The 16,349-nt window shown below is 32.5% G+C and overlaps 1 protein-coding gene across 1 annotated transcript in view; it reads left to right on the forward strand.

The window, feature by feature from the left end:
- Positions 1-16,349, forward strand: part of pelo (pelota mRNA surveillance and ribosome rescue factor) — an 84,449-nt gene that overhangs the window by 22,931 nt on the left and 45,169 nt on the right. The window contains exons 4-5 of the mRNA XM_090409989.1: positions 2,050-2,140; positions 12,735-12,898. Of these exons, the coding sequence (XP_090266115.1) occupies positions 2,050-2,140; positions 12,735-12,898 (255 nt within the window). The remainder of the gene's footprint in view (positions 1-2,049; positions 2,141-12,734; positions 12,899-16,349) is intronic.

Raw genomic sequence — 16,349 nt, forward strand, 5'->3', positions numbered from 1 at the left:
CCATCAACAGGAAAGGTCATGGCATCGGTGTTTTGGGATGCATTTTGTTTATTAATTATCTTGAAAAGGGTAAAACAATAACTGGGGAATATTATTTCGATCTTTTAACCAGACTAAATGAAAAAAATTCGTGAGAAAAGACCTGGTTTACAGAAGAAAAAAATCATCTTTCATGAGGATAATGCAGATGCATTATCCTCATGAAAACCACAAAGGTGTTTTGGCAACAGAAAAATTAAAGGATATGCACTATGAATTGTTGGAACATCCACCCTATTCCCCACATTTGGCTCCCTCTGACTTCTATCTCTTCAAAACTCTTCCTCACTGGTCAGCATTTTTCTATGAATCAAGAGGTGATTTCAGCTGTTGAGGGGTATTTTGCAGATTTTACTAAGAACCGCTACAGGAATGGGATAATGGTGCTGGAGCATTGCTGGAATAAATGTATTAGGCTTAAGGGCAATTATGTTAAAAAATAAAAATAATTTTGAAATTATAAATTTGTTTTTTCATTGTTAGGCCAAGAACTTTTCAGAACACCCTAGGTTGGTGTGACTAAAACTTATTAAAAGATGGATTTACCTATATTCAAAGCAAATTATTTTATTACAGCAGAATGTTTGGTTTTGTTTCAAGACCATTGACGATGCTTAGGTACAGTAAAGAGAAAACAAAATAGAATAACATTTGACAATTATGGTGCATGTTGTAGTATGAAAAGTTGAAAGCAGTAGCTCTTATCCCATAACCATTTGAAAATTTAAAAAAAAAAAAAAATCATTGGACAGTATTAAGTAATGTGACCTCCTCAAAACAGGGAAAGTTTTAGGTTTGGTGTGATGAATATTTTTTTCTCTAACTATTATACTGAACATCAATAGTTTTATATATATCATCATCAAATTCCTGACATTTACCCTCAAAGGGTGTACAGAATATGATAGTATTATATGAAAAATTTACATTATTACTAACTTACTATCTACAATTTTCCTCCAAATCAATCTGTTACCTGTCAAGGCTCCAACATTGTCGGATCTTATATTTCTATCTTCTAAAGCACTTTTTACTATATCAATCCACCTATATCTTGGTCTTCCTCTGGGACTTTTTCCTGCGAACCTGGCAGAGAACACTTGTTTTGCTAATCTTTCCTCGCCCATTCTGTTTAAGTGACCATACCACCTGACTAACTCTAAAAATAATCTTTCTGTCCTGTAACGACTTCTAAATAGCACATTGATTTTCTTCCATCTAATCTTGTGTGAAGGGGGGGGGGGGGTCCATAGCACAGTATGCCAGTCCTGTCTTCTTGCCATAATAATGGCAAGACAGGAAACCCCCCTCTTTCCCCTTCAGACAGGATTAAATGGAAGAAAACCAATGTGCTATTCAGAAGTCATTACAGGTCAGAAAGATTATTTTTAGTGTCAGCTTGTCCATTTGCTTTGAAGAATTCTCCTAACCTGAACAAGTATGGTTGCATTGATTTGCCAAAAATTTGGGAGCCTGAGACATAGCTGTAATTTTTTTTTTTAATTTTTTTTTTTTTTTTTTTTACAAAATTAGAGGGTGCCAAATTAGGACTTCAGATCTTTTGTCTGTTACAATTTGAATTGTTTCACTTACTCATTATCACATAAACTATAACATGCTGCTTTGTGCTCTGAAGATACTGGTTTGAAATCCAGTGAAATATAAGCCAGTTAATAAACATCTTTTTTTATAAAACATTTTATATATCATTTGGTGTTGTTAATATGATTAAAATAAATTATGAATAACTTTCAACACCTAAGCTCTTAGATTGCAGCATCTGTTTTAGGATTCCTTCAATATTTATGTGCTTGTTTTCCTTATGAAACACTTTTATTTCCTCATCATATGGCAGGAAAAAAAAATAATGAAATTATAATGAAAATGATTATTAACAGAATAAAAGATTCTTCCAAAGTAAATAAAGCCAGTCATTTTTAAATCTGTTCAGTTAATATAGATATATAACAAATGGAATGCATGCTTATTAAAACTGTGTTATTTGTGTAGATGGGTCAGTACCATACATTGGATTTAGAGGTAAACCGAAAGTTTACATTGGCTAAAACACATTGGGATAGTGTGGCACTTGAGAGAATAGGTAAGTATTGAGAATATGTACTTATATATGAGTCATGTAGAATTACTTAGATGCTAATGTCATGTTTCATAGGTGTAGTAATTTAACTTTCAGATCAAGGCAACTATGTAGTGATAAGAAAAAAATATTCCTATTTACAGTACAGCTGATGTCTTGGCAGAATTAACACAAAACAAAATGCCTCCAGTATGTTTCAGAAAAAGGATATTCCAAGACAAATATGTGTGCCATAATTCCCAAGAAGATTGAGACTGGGTCATCATTTCTATCATGGCATGATAGTCAACTGTAACAGTAATTATGTAAAAGTGTTGACCATTGATACTCATAACATCATAATTAAGCTTCATCAGTTTCTTAAAAAAGTCCCAAGATTAAATTTTGCATTTATAGACTACAGCAGTCTTTTTTTTTTTTTTTTTTTTTTCAGTCTGTTCTATGGTATAAAATGCTAAGCAAGTTATAACTTTTCTATCTACATACCTGCCTATCTTCTCTGTGTCCTGTGGGACATAGGTTGATTTCCCCTCTAGTTAACCTCCTATTTCTGACAGCTAATTCTGCCATCATCCAGCTTCCCTATTCCACTGTTATCTATTTTTGTCATTCTTTTGCAGAGTTAGTCTAGGCTTTTTATTTTTCCTTTTTCTTCCAAGATCCATCTCATTCTCAGTGTATGCCTATTCCACATCTGTCTGTGTCTTATTTCACTGGTAGTACTTTTTTATTGTGTGTGCTTATATAGCTTATCATTTATTTATTGCACATTATGGCTAAATCATCTTCATTTTGTACAAACACTTCGAAAACTGTTTAATTGGGCTTCCTATTTTGTTGTTTTCCATGTCTCCCATATAATAACAACATGTTTGTATTGCTATGAAAATGTTTCTTTCGGTTTTATTATAATATTTAATAATATACTATAATATATAATATTTAATAATATACTATAATATATAATATTATAATACTTATCATAATACATTGATTATGATTAATAATTAATTAATCCCTCGATGTTACGGCCTATATCAAAATCGCATTAAACAAATATAATAATCAACGGTAAAAATTACAATTCGTCCATGATCGATTACTGTATTAATAATTCATTTTATATGGTACTCTTTTAGGAAAGATAAAAAATGAATGCAAAGGAAATGTTTAATAAATGCTTGTACCTATATTAGTTACTGTAATTTTTTATCAAAAAAAAGTTATCAAGAATTGTTCGAACAGTTTTAATTTTTTCCTATCAGCATAAGTTCGACAATAACAAGCAAAATAACTCTCTAGATGTCGGCAAACAAGCATTCTTCGATTAACATCTGGATCCATATCCATTACTTGCTGCTTAAGCGATTCTAAACTGTGAAATATTCATCCAGTTCTTTAATTGTTATCTCCTTTGGAACCTCATCTTCACATTCCATTCGTTCGTTGTTCAATTTCAAGAAGATCGTTGTCACTGAAATCTTTTGAATTTGAATCCAATAATTTTTTAACATCTTCTGCATCAACACCATCAAAACCAATGTCTTCACCAATTGCAACAATTTCTTCAGCCACGTTGTTCACAGGATTTTGAAAACCACCTAAATCATTAACGCATTCTGCAAAAGGTTTTCAAACAGCTAGAAGACACTTGCTCCCATGAGTAATGAATGTTTTCAACTGCATGTTTAATGTTAAAATTTTTCCAAAATTCTTGGAGCCTAATCGCGTTTTCTCCCATTGTTGTTTCTACTGCCTTTAAGAATGTCTTTTTAAGAAAACAAGAGCTTTGTAAGTTGTAGCAATGATGTATTTGGTGGAATTTTGGTAAATTTAAAGGTGCGTTAATTAAAATTCTTGCCTCGTATACAAAGGGATTAAAATATAAGACTTATTATTGTTTATGTGACCATAGTTTTTTTTTTTAATTACTATATTTGTTCATATAATAATGCCTACCAGTTTTGCTAGCAACGGTCTAGCTTTCTCAAGGCTTGAACGGTAAACACAAAAAAAAATGATAAATGCACAAAGTATAAAGAATACAAAACTGTTAGTAACTATAAGGTAGCTAAGTTGATATGTTCGCGTGACAATGTCAGCATGTATTGTGATTCTTTAGACTATGTCCTGAAAACACGCGTTATATGATTTTTGGCGTACTGTAATTCCATCAAACTGAGTGAATTGATTAAATTTTTCCAAGTCTCATTCAATATAGTGAGATTGTTAAAAGCTCATAACATCAGAATTGTATTTAAACCAACTACTAGCATTAGATTCGCAATACATGCTGACATTGTCACGTGAACGTATCAACTTAGCTACCTTATAGTTAGCGGTTTTGTATTCTTTATACTTTGTGCATTTATCATTTTTTTGTGTTTACCGTTCAAGCCTTGAGAAAGCTAGACAGTTGGTAGCGAAACTGGTAGGTGTTATTATATGAACATATATAGTAATTAAAAACACCTATGGTCACATAAACAATAAAAAGCCTTATATTTTAACACTTCATGACCAAATATGAATACTTTAAATATACAAAGGGATTGTTGCAATTAATTTCAGCATATTAATCAAATTCCTGACATGTACCCTCAAGGGGTGTACAGGATATAATAGTACTACATGAAAAATTTACATCATTACTAACTTCCTATCTACAATTTTTCCTCCAAATCAGTCTGTATCTAGGTAGATTCCCAAACAGGGTGCACCACGAGAAGGTTTGGATTGGACATTAGGTCAGAAGCCCTGGTCGGTTTTGCGCATTCCTTTAAAGGCTATGTGGAGGTCTCCTCTCAGTTATACTGCTTTGACCCTTAAGTACCACATATTATATTATATTATATCATCATCATTATCAACATCAGGAATTGATATGATAGTACTACATTTTTTATTTACATCATTACTAACTTCCTAACTACAATTTTCCTCCATATCAATCTGTTACCTGTCAAGACTCCAACATTGTTGGATCTTATATTTCTATCTTCTAAAGCACTTTTTACTATATCAATCCACCTATATCTTGGTCTTCCTCAGGTTCTTTTTCCTGCCAACCTGGCAGAGAACACTTGTTTTGCTAATCTTTCCTCCCCCATTCTGTTTAAGTGACTTTAAACATCTGAGATTAGCTCTGCTAACACATTCCTGGATTTTCTCTCTTATTCCATATAAATTTATTCAGCTGACTTCTTACCATATAACTTTGTTGATTCTGTTGTCTATTTCCATATTTAATTTAGTATTTTAATAAAAATCGTGCTTCATCATCATCATCATCAAATTCCTGAAATGTACCCTCAAGGGGTGTACAGGATATGATAGTACTACATGAAAAAATTACATCATTACTAACTTCCTATCTACAATTTTCCTCCAAATCAGTCTGTTACTTGTCAAGACTCCAACATTATCAGATCTTATATTTCTATTGTCTAAGGCACTTTGTACCATATCAATCCACCTATATCTTGGCCTTCCTCTGGGTCGTTTTCCTGCCAACCTGGCAGAGAACACTTGTTTTGCTAATCTTTCCTCTCCCATTCTATTTAAGTGACCATACCACCTGAGATTAGCTCTGCTAACGCATTCCTGGATGCTGACAATGTCAAGTTCTTTCCTAATATCCTCATTTTTAATATGATATTGCCATTGATGCCATCTGTTCATGCCTATAATCTTTCTCAAGACTCTCATATCTGCAGTCTCTAGTCTTTGGTCAAGTGTTTTACTTCTGACCCAGCTCTCAGATCCAAAAGTTAAAAACTGGTTTGAACACTGTCTTGTATACAGCTAATTTACTGTTCTGACTAATTTCTTTCTTCTTCCATATGAATTTATTCAATTGACTTCCCACCATACCAGCTTTGCTGATTCTGTTGTCTATTTCTATATTTAATTTACCATCTTCAGTAAAAATCGTGCCTAAGTAGTTGAAATGTTTTACTTGTTCCACAGGTTCTCCATTCACAACACAGTTGACATTTTCAATGATTCTGCCTATTTTCATTGTCTTTGTCTTTTTATTGCTGACCTTCATACCATATCTATTACAACAGCTATTCAATTTAGTCAGAGAATCTTGCAGACTTGTAGCGGATTTATTTAGAAGTATAACATCATCCGCATAAAGCAAAGAGCTGACATTAACATCTCCAATTTTGATATCAAGTTTAATACCACATTCCTTCATAATGTGATCCATATAGATAATGAATAACAGAGGGGATAATGTACATCCTTGTCTCCCACCAGATTTAACATTAAACCGTCTTCCTGTACTTCCTTCAATTCTAACTGCTGACTTACAACTCAAATAAAGACTAAGTATTGCTTGATATAATGCCCCATTGACACCATATAACTGCAGCGTATTGAATAGCTTCTCTCTTGGCACCTTGTCATATGCCTTCTCCAAATCGACAAAACTTAAATACAGATCTTTGTTATATTCCCATGCTTTCTCGACTATTTGTCGTAAAGTGAAGATCTGATTCTGACAGCCTCCATTTGGCCTGAATCCAGCTTGTTCTTCACCAAGCTTTTCTTCCACAATTCTTCTCAACCATTTCTCAAGTATACTTGCATAGATCTTGCCAGGAACACTCAGTAGGGAAATACCTCTGTAATTCTCACATTCAGTTTTATTTCCCTTTTTATATATGGGTACTATGAGAGCTCTACTCCAATCATCGGGAATTCGTCCCTCTGTCCAGGCTTTCTGAACTATGCAGTGCAGCCACTGTAAGACTTTTATACCACCATACTTCAGCATTTCTGGTAGAATATCATCTACTCCTGCTGCCTTTCCACATTTCAAGCCTTTGATGGCTTTTTCTACTTCAAGTATGGATATGTATTCCTGACTGCATGCCTGGTTAGTGTTTTTTATCACTGTGCTGTCATCACTGCTTGTTTCATTTAGCAGTTTTTCAAAGTAATTACTCCATACTTCAAGGATATCTTTTTCTCCTGTTTTCATGTCACCTTTATCATCTCTAACTTCTTTTACAGCACTCTTTCCTCCATTCCTAAGCTTCTTCAACAACCTCCAGAATATCTTGCCACCTTCTTGATATCTGTTTTCTATGTTCTTACCAAACTCTTCCCATGACTTTTGTTTAGCTAGTTTTACACAATGTTTCGCTTTCTTACATTTGTCTCTGTATTCTCTAAGAGCACAAGCTGACTTATTTGCCATAAACTTTTGATATGCTTTTTTCTTTTCCTTCTCTTTCTCTTTGACTTCCTGTGTGCAAAATGGAGTTCTGATTTTTCTATCCTTGCATACAACCTCACCACATGCCTCTCTGGCTGAATCAATCAATGTTTTCTTCAGAGCTTGCCACTGAATCTCCTTATTATATTATAATAAAAATATAATGTTTTACATGATTATCCGCCACATATTTCTTAAATCTGTTAAACCAGTCTTGACTAGCAACACATTTTTTAGGTTCCTCACAATTGTTGTCATTGTAAAGATTCATCCTTTTGCTTATATAGTAATTAGGCTTAAAGAAATGTGCCTTTGTATCTGTTATTCCACACTCATAATCACTTCTTTTCCACTTCATAAACTTCATCAGAATACAATTTTGTTATAATAATAGATTTCAATGGCATATAGATCTTTTAGCATGTTGTACAATGCAAGCTGCATGCTTAGTGTTTGCATTTGTAGTCACTGTAGCTAATTTAAAGTCATGTGATAGGCTTGCAATGCCTTGACCACATCTATACTTATTTATGTTCAATTTTACCTTGAAATCAGTTTTATTACATTTACTAGTGAGCACACTGCACATCACTCAATCTTTTTACTTGTCATTATTTAACCCTGTAAATCACAAAAAAAAATAAAAAATAAAAATAAACCTATAACAATACCCTAGCTATCCACTCAGTGGAGACTGCAGCAAAGAAATGAGTGTTGGAAAATACACTGCCAACATGCTGTCTCCAAAGAACATTATTTCATTGGAAGGTTCACTTTTAACATCTAAATTCTGAAGTAAAATTGTATTGTTTTACTGGAAGAGCTTTCCTGGTGTTGTCTATAACTCTGGATTGTGTACATCAGAGATTTACATAAGTTGACTGACTGCCTATGTTGTTTGTTTTTCTGAAAATAATATTTACTTGTGTCATCTTTGTGCTATATCCTTTAGTTCCACTTTCAGTATTAATGTTAGTTCCTCAGGTATATATGTATTTTTTTTCTACTGTATATTGATCAGCCGTAATTTCTTTCTTAATTTTGTTTACATTTGAAGAGCTGTTGTGTTTTATTCATATTTATTTCGAAGTTGTATGTTAATTTTTATATTGTTAAAATTATATCATCTGCATAGTTCAGATATTCCAACTGATATGAAAGTCCATTTTATTCCTCTCTTTATGCATCACACCTTTTCATAATCCAATCAATGACTGTTAAAAATTAGTACATTACATAGCACTGTCTTACACATCTATTTATTTCAAACCATTTTGATGTTGTTTGCTCTGCAATAATACAGATGTTACATTCTTTAAATATTTCTTTTATTATTCTTACACAACTGTGGCAATCCATTCCATTCATTCACCACTCTTAAAGTGAAAAATTTCGTTCTCACACCTTTGCTAAACACACTCTTACCCAATTTCCAGGAATTACCTCTTGTCTTTTCCCCTCTAGCCAAGTTTTGAAATAATTCATCTGTATTAATTCTATAAAATCTTTTTTTAAGTAACTTAAATGTTTCTATCATATCTCCCCTTTTTCACCTATCAACCAGTTTTTGCAACCTGCAAACCTTCAAGTTATCCTTATAGAGAGCATTCCATAGACCATTGGTTTTCCTGAGTTGGCCAGGAAACCCCGTGTGACCACCTGAGCACAGTAATCCAATTATAACAAGAACAAGTTATATTCCTTGCAAAAAAAGGATAAGTTATAATTTATCATTTTTTGCAAAGGATGTAAGTTATACTTTCAAAAATCTAAGATGCTGTTTATGTTTATCCAGTTGCACTTAAGCTATCTTATCAGTTTCTCTCAGGTATAAGACTTGACATCTATTTAGATATGAGAAGAAAGAAAGAAAATATAGAATAGAAATCAGTTTACTTGTTAGTTTAGAGTTGAGCTATAAATCAGTGCTACCAGATTCTTATGCACTTGACTTAGAGGAAAGCCAGAAAATTTGCCAATTCACTTCAGGAAAATAGCAATGGAAACACCTGTAGAAAATGAATACAGCAGAAACAAAATCTTATGTAAAAGGGGAGTGAAATGTGAGAAGGATTATTGATCAGCCTAATTACTCTTTTCTTCACACAGTCAAGAATTTTTAATAGAGCATTTAGGTATATTTTAAGGTGCGATGAATTGAGATTAGCACAAATAGAGCAAATAGTGATTTTACATTAAAAATTTGTACTGCTTAGGACAAATCATGTGTTGTACTTTGCAATTATCCAACATTATATTGCATTTCTGCTTCTCCTTTTGGTTCCATACTGTCTTTGTGTGAGATGGTAAAAGAAAACATAGAAATATGATGCAGCTAAAAATGCAGGAAAATGCTAAGTTAGCACAAACTGATAATTATACTATTATAACACATTTTAGTATTGTAGGGATGGCTTGTTGCACTATTCTGTGTTGTTGATGAACATTAATTGTTTATTATTTTATTCTAAGATTTCTGTTATTGATTCTGTAGATGTCAAATAATAAAATAAAATAGAAAGCCTGTCTATACAGTTTTTCTTCAATATGATAATGGGCATTTTTCAAGTTAAAAAAAAAAGTCACTAATAGCACAGAGAGAGAGAGAACAAAAGTGGTAATGTATTAAAAATATCTCTATATTGTTTTAGTTACATCAGAGCTCACTGACAGGAAAAACAATCATCATCATTAAATTCCTGACATGTACCCTCAAGGGGTGTACAGGATATGATAGTACTACATGAAAAATTTACATCATTACTAACTTCCTATCTACAATTTTCCTCCAAATCAGTCTGTTACTTGTCAAGATTCCAACATTATCAGATCTTATGAATCTATCAGTCCACCTATATCTTTGTCTTCCTCTGGGTCGTTTTCCTGCCAACCTGGCAAAGAACACTTGTTTTGCTATTCTTTCCTCACCCATTCTGTTTTAAGTGACCATACCACCTGAGATTAGCACTACTAATGCATTCCTGGATGTTGACAGTGTCAAGTTCTTTCCTAATATCCTCGTTTTTAATATGACATTGCCATTGATGCCATCTGTTCACACCCCTAATCTTTCTCAGGACTCTCATATCTGTGGTCTCTAGTCTTTGGTCAAGTGTTTTACTTCTGACCCAGCTCTCAAATCCATAAGTTAAAATTGGTTTGAACACTGTCTTGTATACAGCTAATTTAGTGTTTTGACTAATTTCTCTCTTATTCCATATACATATATTCAGTTGACTTCCTACCATACCAGTTTCGTTGATTTTGTTGTCTATTTCCATATTTAATTTACCATCTTCACTAAAAACGTACCTAAGTAGCTGAAATATTTTACTTGTTCCACAGGTTCTCCATTCAAAACACAGTTGACATTTTCAACGATTCTACCTATTTTCATCGTCTTTGTCTTTTTATTACTCACTGACTGACTGACTTGTTATTTAAGTTGTATTTAATGTGGTATCTGGATTTAATGTTTTATTGTGTTTGATTTCATATTGTCTTTTAAAACAACTGATTATGGTTTTTTATTTTTTCTTTAATTAATAGCCATGATAAGATTCATGATAGTACTGCATTTGGTGCTGACATTGGATTCAGTAACGACAAATTGTTAATTTTTTGTTGTTGAACACCAGCCTTTTAAGTTTTATTTGAAAAACTTAATTATTTAGTTCATGATTACATGGTGGTCAGCATTCATTATATATAAATTATGGCAAACACCCATGTTGGAACAATTACTTTTCTTAAAACTAACATAAAATAGCCCTTGACATTTCAACCTTTATATCAAAGTCATCATTTTAAATATACATGGAAATACAAGCTACATCACAATACATTTTGTTAAGATGCCTAACTGTTCTGTTAACCATTTATATTAACCTGAAAACTAACATAAAATAGCCCTTGACATTTCAACCTTTATATCAAAGTCATCATTTTAAATATACATGGAAATACAAGCTACATCACAATACATTTTGTTAAGATGCCTAACTGTTCTGTTAACCATTTATATTAACCTGAACTCTGCTGAAAGAAAGAGCAAATTTTAAATAATATATATTTAAAATTATAACAAAAAAAAAGCAGAAATGATAATTTGTTAAGTTGAATTAAAATTGTTCCCACTCACCACTTAATTACTGATCAATTATCTAATTTTAATTATTTTTGTAATAAACACCTTTCTACCACTTATGAGAATGAATCATGCATATATATTAACATATTGTCATACCTAGTAGGACCTTGCCATTCACAGGGTTTACAATTCTGAATACTGAATACTTCTGCAATTGACTTCATAGCTTTAACAGTGCATAATAGCCAGATTTTCATGAAAAATTAATTTATTTGGTTTGCAAAAATAACCTTGAGCATTGAAACTAAACAAAATGGAAAAGATAATTTTCTTTTCGGTACTCTTTGCTGCATATAAGGTTGTATTAGCATATTTCTGTATAAGAAATATGTTAACACATATTTAGATATCATCAGATAGAACATAACTGGTTGGCTATGGAAATTCAGCTTTTTTTTTTGAAAAATTCTTGTTTTGAATTCTGAAATCTTGTTTAAACTTCATTGTAGAATTCCATAGTAGCCTGAGTGATTTGCTTAAACTTTATGCTTTTTTCCATCAAGTGATCCTTTTGACAGTTATTTAAAATTCACTGAAAGGATACACAAAAACAAATAAAATAAATGAAGGATGCAAAGTTAATAGTTGCAGATCTAGTGTAGGTTGGTTTCCTGAACTAATTTATGAAAGAATGATTCATCTTTCATAATTAATCTTCTGAATCATCGAAAAGTTGCCATTGAAATAAATAAAAATAACATAAGCACATGTAGAATAATTTCATATGGTTGCTTTCAAACTTATAACAATATTTATGAGCTCAAAATGAGAAAATAAAGAATACTATACATAATTGTTCTTAGTATTCCAGTTATAACCTTTGGCATCTTTCTCATGCATAAAAAAAAACAGAGTGCATTTTCCTAATGTAAACTAATAGAATTTATTGCTGGGCTATGATTACAAAATGTGAAATATGTTCTGAGAGTTGAGAAATACTAGTATAGACTTTTATGCACTGTAGACTGGAAAGCATATATGTAAGAGTGAAGATAGGGACAGTATCACTTGGTATTGTTCAACTTCAGCTCAAACTAATTTTTCTTTTGTGCTCATAGCCACAAACTAAAGCATCCATCTGCCTTGAACTACAAAACAATTCTCAAAACTTAACTGTGAAGCCATGGATGATAAGGTCCTACTGCATTTTATGTTTTTGGACTTATATATTTTGAATTATTCAAAAAATGTTAACTTCTCAAATTTGTGTTTTTAAGAGATGGCTTGTGATCCAGTACAGCACGCTGATCTTGCAGCAGTTATAATGCACGAAGGCTTGGCTCACATTTGTCTGGTCACATCAAGCATGACTCTTGTTCGAGCCAAAATTGATGTCAACATTCCCAGAAAGAGGAAAGGTCAATGTGCCCAACATGAAAAGGTATTCTTCATCTTCTCTCTTTCCGTTTTTTATTTTCATAAGGTACTACTTGGAAAGATTAGTTACAAATTCCATCCACAACGTGAAGAACTTTTATTTAGTTAGTGCTTTGGTTTGACTTCTAAAAAACCAAGCCTCTTCCTGCAAAACTGATAAACTAGCCTGAGCATATATATATATATATATATACATATACAGTTCACAGACATAACACACTATTGTATCATGATCTTAGCTGATCACTAATCATAAATTTGTTTTAAACAACCCAACTTAGTTGTTAGGGGTAAATAGAAAGTTATTTCTTTTGCAAGAAATAAGATTGAGTTACCAGGTGATAATTGAGTTTGAATATGAATATAAGAAAGGGGATGCCAAGTAGAGAGCTGAATAACCATAGGGTTTAAAATCAAGTTTGCTTTTAGCAAAATATAAAATAAAAGGAAAGTTGAAAATATTCTCAGTGTTAAAAAAAAAACGAATAGAACACAACATATAAATTGGTTTATATTTTAATTTAATTTAAATTCTTTGTATCCTTCATGCTGATATTAAGCATAATATATTACAAATGAAATCCTACTGTCTTCTTTGAATATGTGCAGCTTTCACCTTGAATGCTTTACACAAAATAAAATATCATTATGATTTTTATATTTATATGATAACAATGAAGCATTTAAAATTTTGAGTTGTCCTTGTGTTACCCTTAATAGATGCATACTCTGCCACCCCTGTATATGTGCTTTTTATTGGGAATATTTTAATGTTTTATTCCTCAGACATTACCTTTGAACTTGTTGCCTGTCATCAGAAAACGAGGAATGATACTTTCATTGTTGTATGTTTTTCTTCCTTTCATGAATTTAGTGTACTTTGTTTCTTAATGCATTTAGTCTATAATTCAGTATCTTCCATCTCTCTAGCATTCATTCTTAGTTGATCTTTCCAACTTTATGTTTTTTTTTTTTTTTTTAAATTATATTAGTGGTATCTGGTTCAGTTCAATTTCTTTCATTACATCTTAATTTTATTTTCTAGTGTTATATGCTAATTTTTTTTTTTTCCATAAATTTCATTTCTGCTGCAAATTTTCTTCAAATAATACATGCATTGGAGCAATTCTTGTTAGAGTGGAAACATTTATTCCACTGTAAATTATTGCCCTTTAACTAAGCCTTTCTTCTTCTTCCAGAAGCATGCCAAGGTTGTACAAAAGAAGAACCAGAGATATATGCAGTGGGCTTTTGTCGCAATATCGATCCTCCTTTTCTGTTTATATCACATTCTGGATATAACTACAAATGATCAGCACATTAAAAATGATTTTGAAAGAGCTTAAAGCAGGTTATGCTTTGTCTCTTGCCAAACCCTGTTGGCTATAACTTTTGTCCAACTGTGCTTCCACCTCTTTTGCACTCAGATGGTTCCATTGCATCATTACCTACAGAAAAAGCCACCCTAGCTTTTATTTTTAATTTATTTATTTATTTATTTTAATTAATTTTTTTTTTTTTGTTTTGTTTTTGATTTTCTAATTGTGTAGGTAATTTCAATAATACTTTCCTACCATTCTAAACACGTTCAGTGTCCCATTATTTTTTGCTGGAAAGAAATCAGAAAATTTTTGACAAAACTGGATATTAAAAAAAAATCTGAACTAGATGGAATTTCTCCAACTGTACTGAAAGTTTATGAAATGATTGCTGTTTCTGTTGCCCTTTTATTTTCTTATATTCCAGTCGTATGCCTTTTGCAGTATGGAAAGTCCACATTCAACCCATTTTTAAGAAAAATAACAAATCTTTGCCATCTGATTCCCATCCATTTTCACTTCAGTTTCTTTTAAAAGTAATGGGGAAAACCAGTAACACTTAACTTGACATTACCCTGAATCCTCTCATCTAATAAACTAGTCAGCAATATGGATTCTGCCACTGTTGATGAATAGGGAGATCTTACTTATGTCATCCACTTTTGAGCATATTAATATATGTGATTGTTGATGGATCTTTATCATCAAACTTTGTAACTACTGTTAGTGTTTCACAAGGTTGTGTTCTTTCACTTACTTACATCCTTCAGAATATTATTATTATTATATACACCTGGTCGTCGACTTACGACCATCCACACTTACAACCAGAAAAAAAAAATTAATTAATAAATTAATAATAAATCAGGCAGCTGCACGTACAATAACTATGGGATACGATAGTTATCATACGATAACCCACGTACGATAACTGTCTCTCACATACACTCAGTCGCTTTCAAGCATCTGTTGTGTGTGGTGTATTAATTAAAATTCTACTGAAATACTACCCATATAAGGTCTAGTAAAAGGAAAATGCCTTCATCTACAGATATGCCAGCTAAGAAGTCAAGGAAAACTATTTATTTAGAGTGTAAAATGAAAGTTATCCAGAAGTATGAAGGCGGAAAGAAAGTGAATACGATAGCACGTGACTTGAAGTTATCACATTCCACGGTATCGACGATACTTGAGGACAAAGAAAGAATTCGGGAAGCTGTGAAAGGTTCCGCACCTATGAAGTCTACAATTTTAACCAAACAATGACAGGGACCCATCCATGAAATGGAGAAATTGTTGTTTATGTGGATGGAAGATTTAATACAGAAAAATTCACCCATGAGCCTTGCACAGTGCAAGCGAAGGCTAGAAGTCTGTTTCAGAGTTTAAAATCATGCGCCGGAGACGATTACGCAGAAGAATTTCAGGCTCGTACTGGATGGTTTAAGCGTTTTAAAAAAAGATTTGCTTTGTATAATGTAAGTGTCACAGGAGAAGCAGGAAGTACAGAAAGCAAAAAAGGATGCCAGGATTCAAAGTTTTTTAAGATCGGTTGACTTTGTTGCTTGGTGGGAATGCCACGGGTTTTAAGCTGAAGATTAAATAAAATGAATTAAAAGAGAGTTTATCAACTGCAACTGATTTTCTCATTTATCGTTCAGAAAACCCTCATGCATTTAAGCACATCAACAAGCACACAATGCCCATTTACTACCATTCAAACCTTAAAGCTTGGATGACTCAAGCATTGTTCAAAGACTGCTTCATGAACTGCTTTATTCTCCAGACTCGTGAATATTGTGCAGAGAGAGGTATCCCTTTCAAGATTTTATTGATTATGGATAATGTCCCTGGCCACCCTCCTCATCTGGACGACCTTCAACATGATGTTAGAGTGGTTTTTATGCCACCTAACACAACCGCTCTCATTCAACCCATGAATCAGGGTGTTATTTCAGCATTCAAGGCTCACTCCTCAGAACGACATGCGCACAAGCCATCGAAGCGACAGATTCTGATGCTGATTTATCTTTGCAAGACTTTTGGAAGCAGTACAACATTCTTCAGTGTATCAAGAATATTTCGACCGCATGGGAATGTGTAACAAAGAATTGTATGTCGGGAATTTGGAAAAAG

The sequence above is a fragment of the Typopeltis vanoorti genome, chromosome 20 (assembly GCF_054136105.1).
Source record: "Typopeltis vanoorti isolate ZY-2024b chromosome 20, IOZ_Tvanoo_1.0, whole genome shotgun sequence".
NCBI lineage: Eukaryota > Metazoa > Arthropoda > Arachnida > Uropygi > Thelyphonidae > Typopeltis > Typopeltis vanoorti.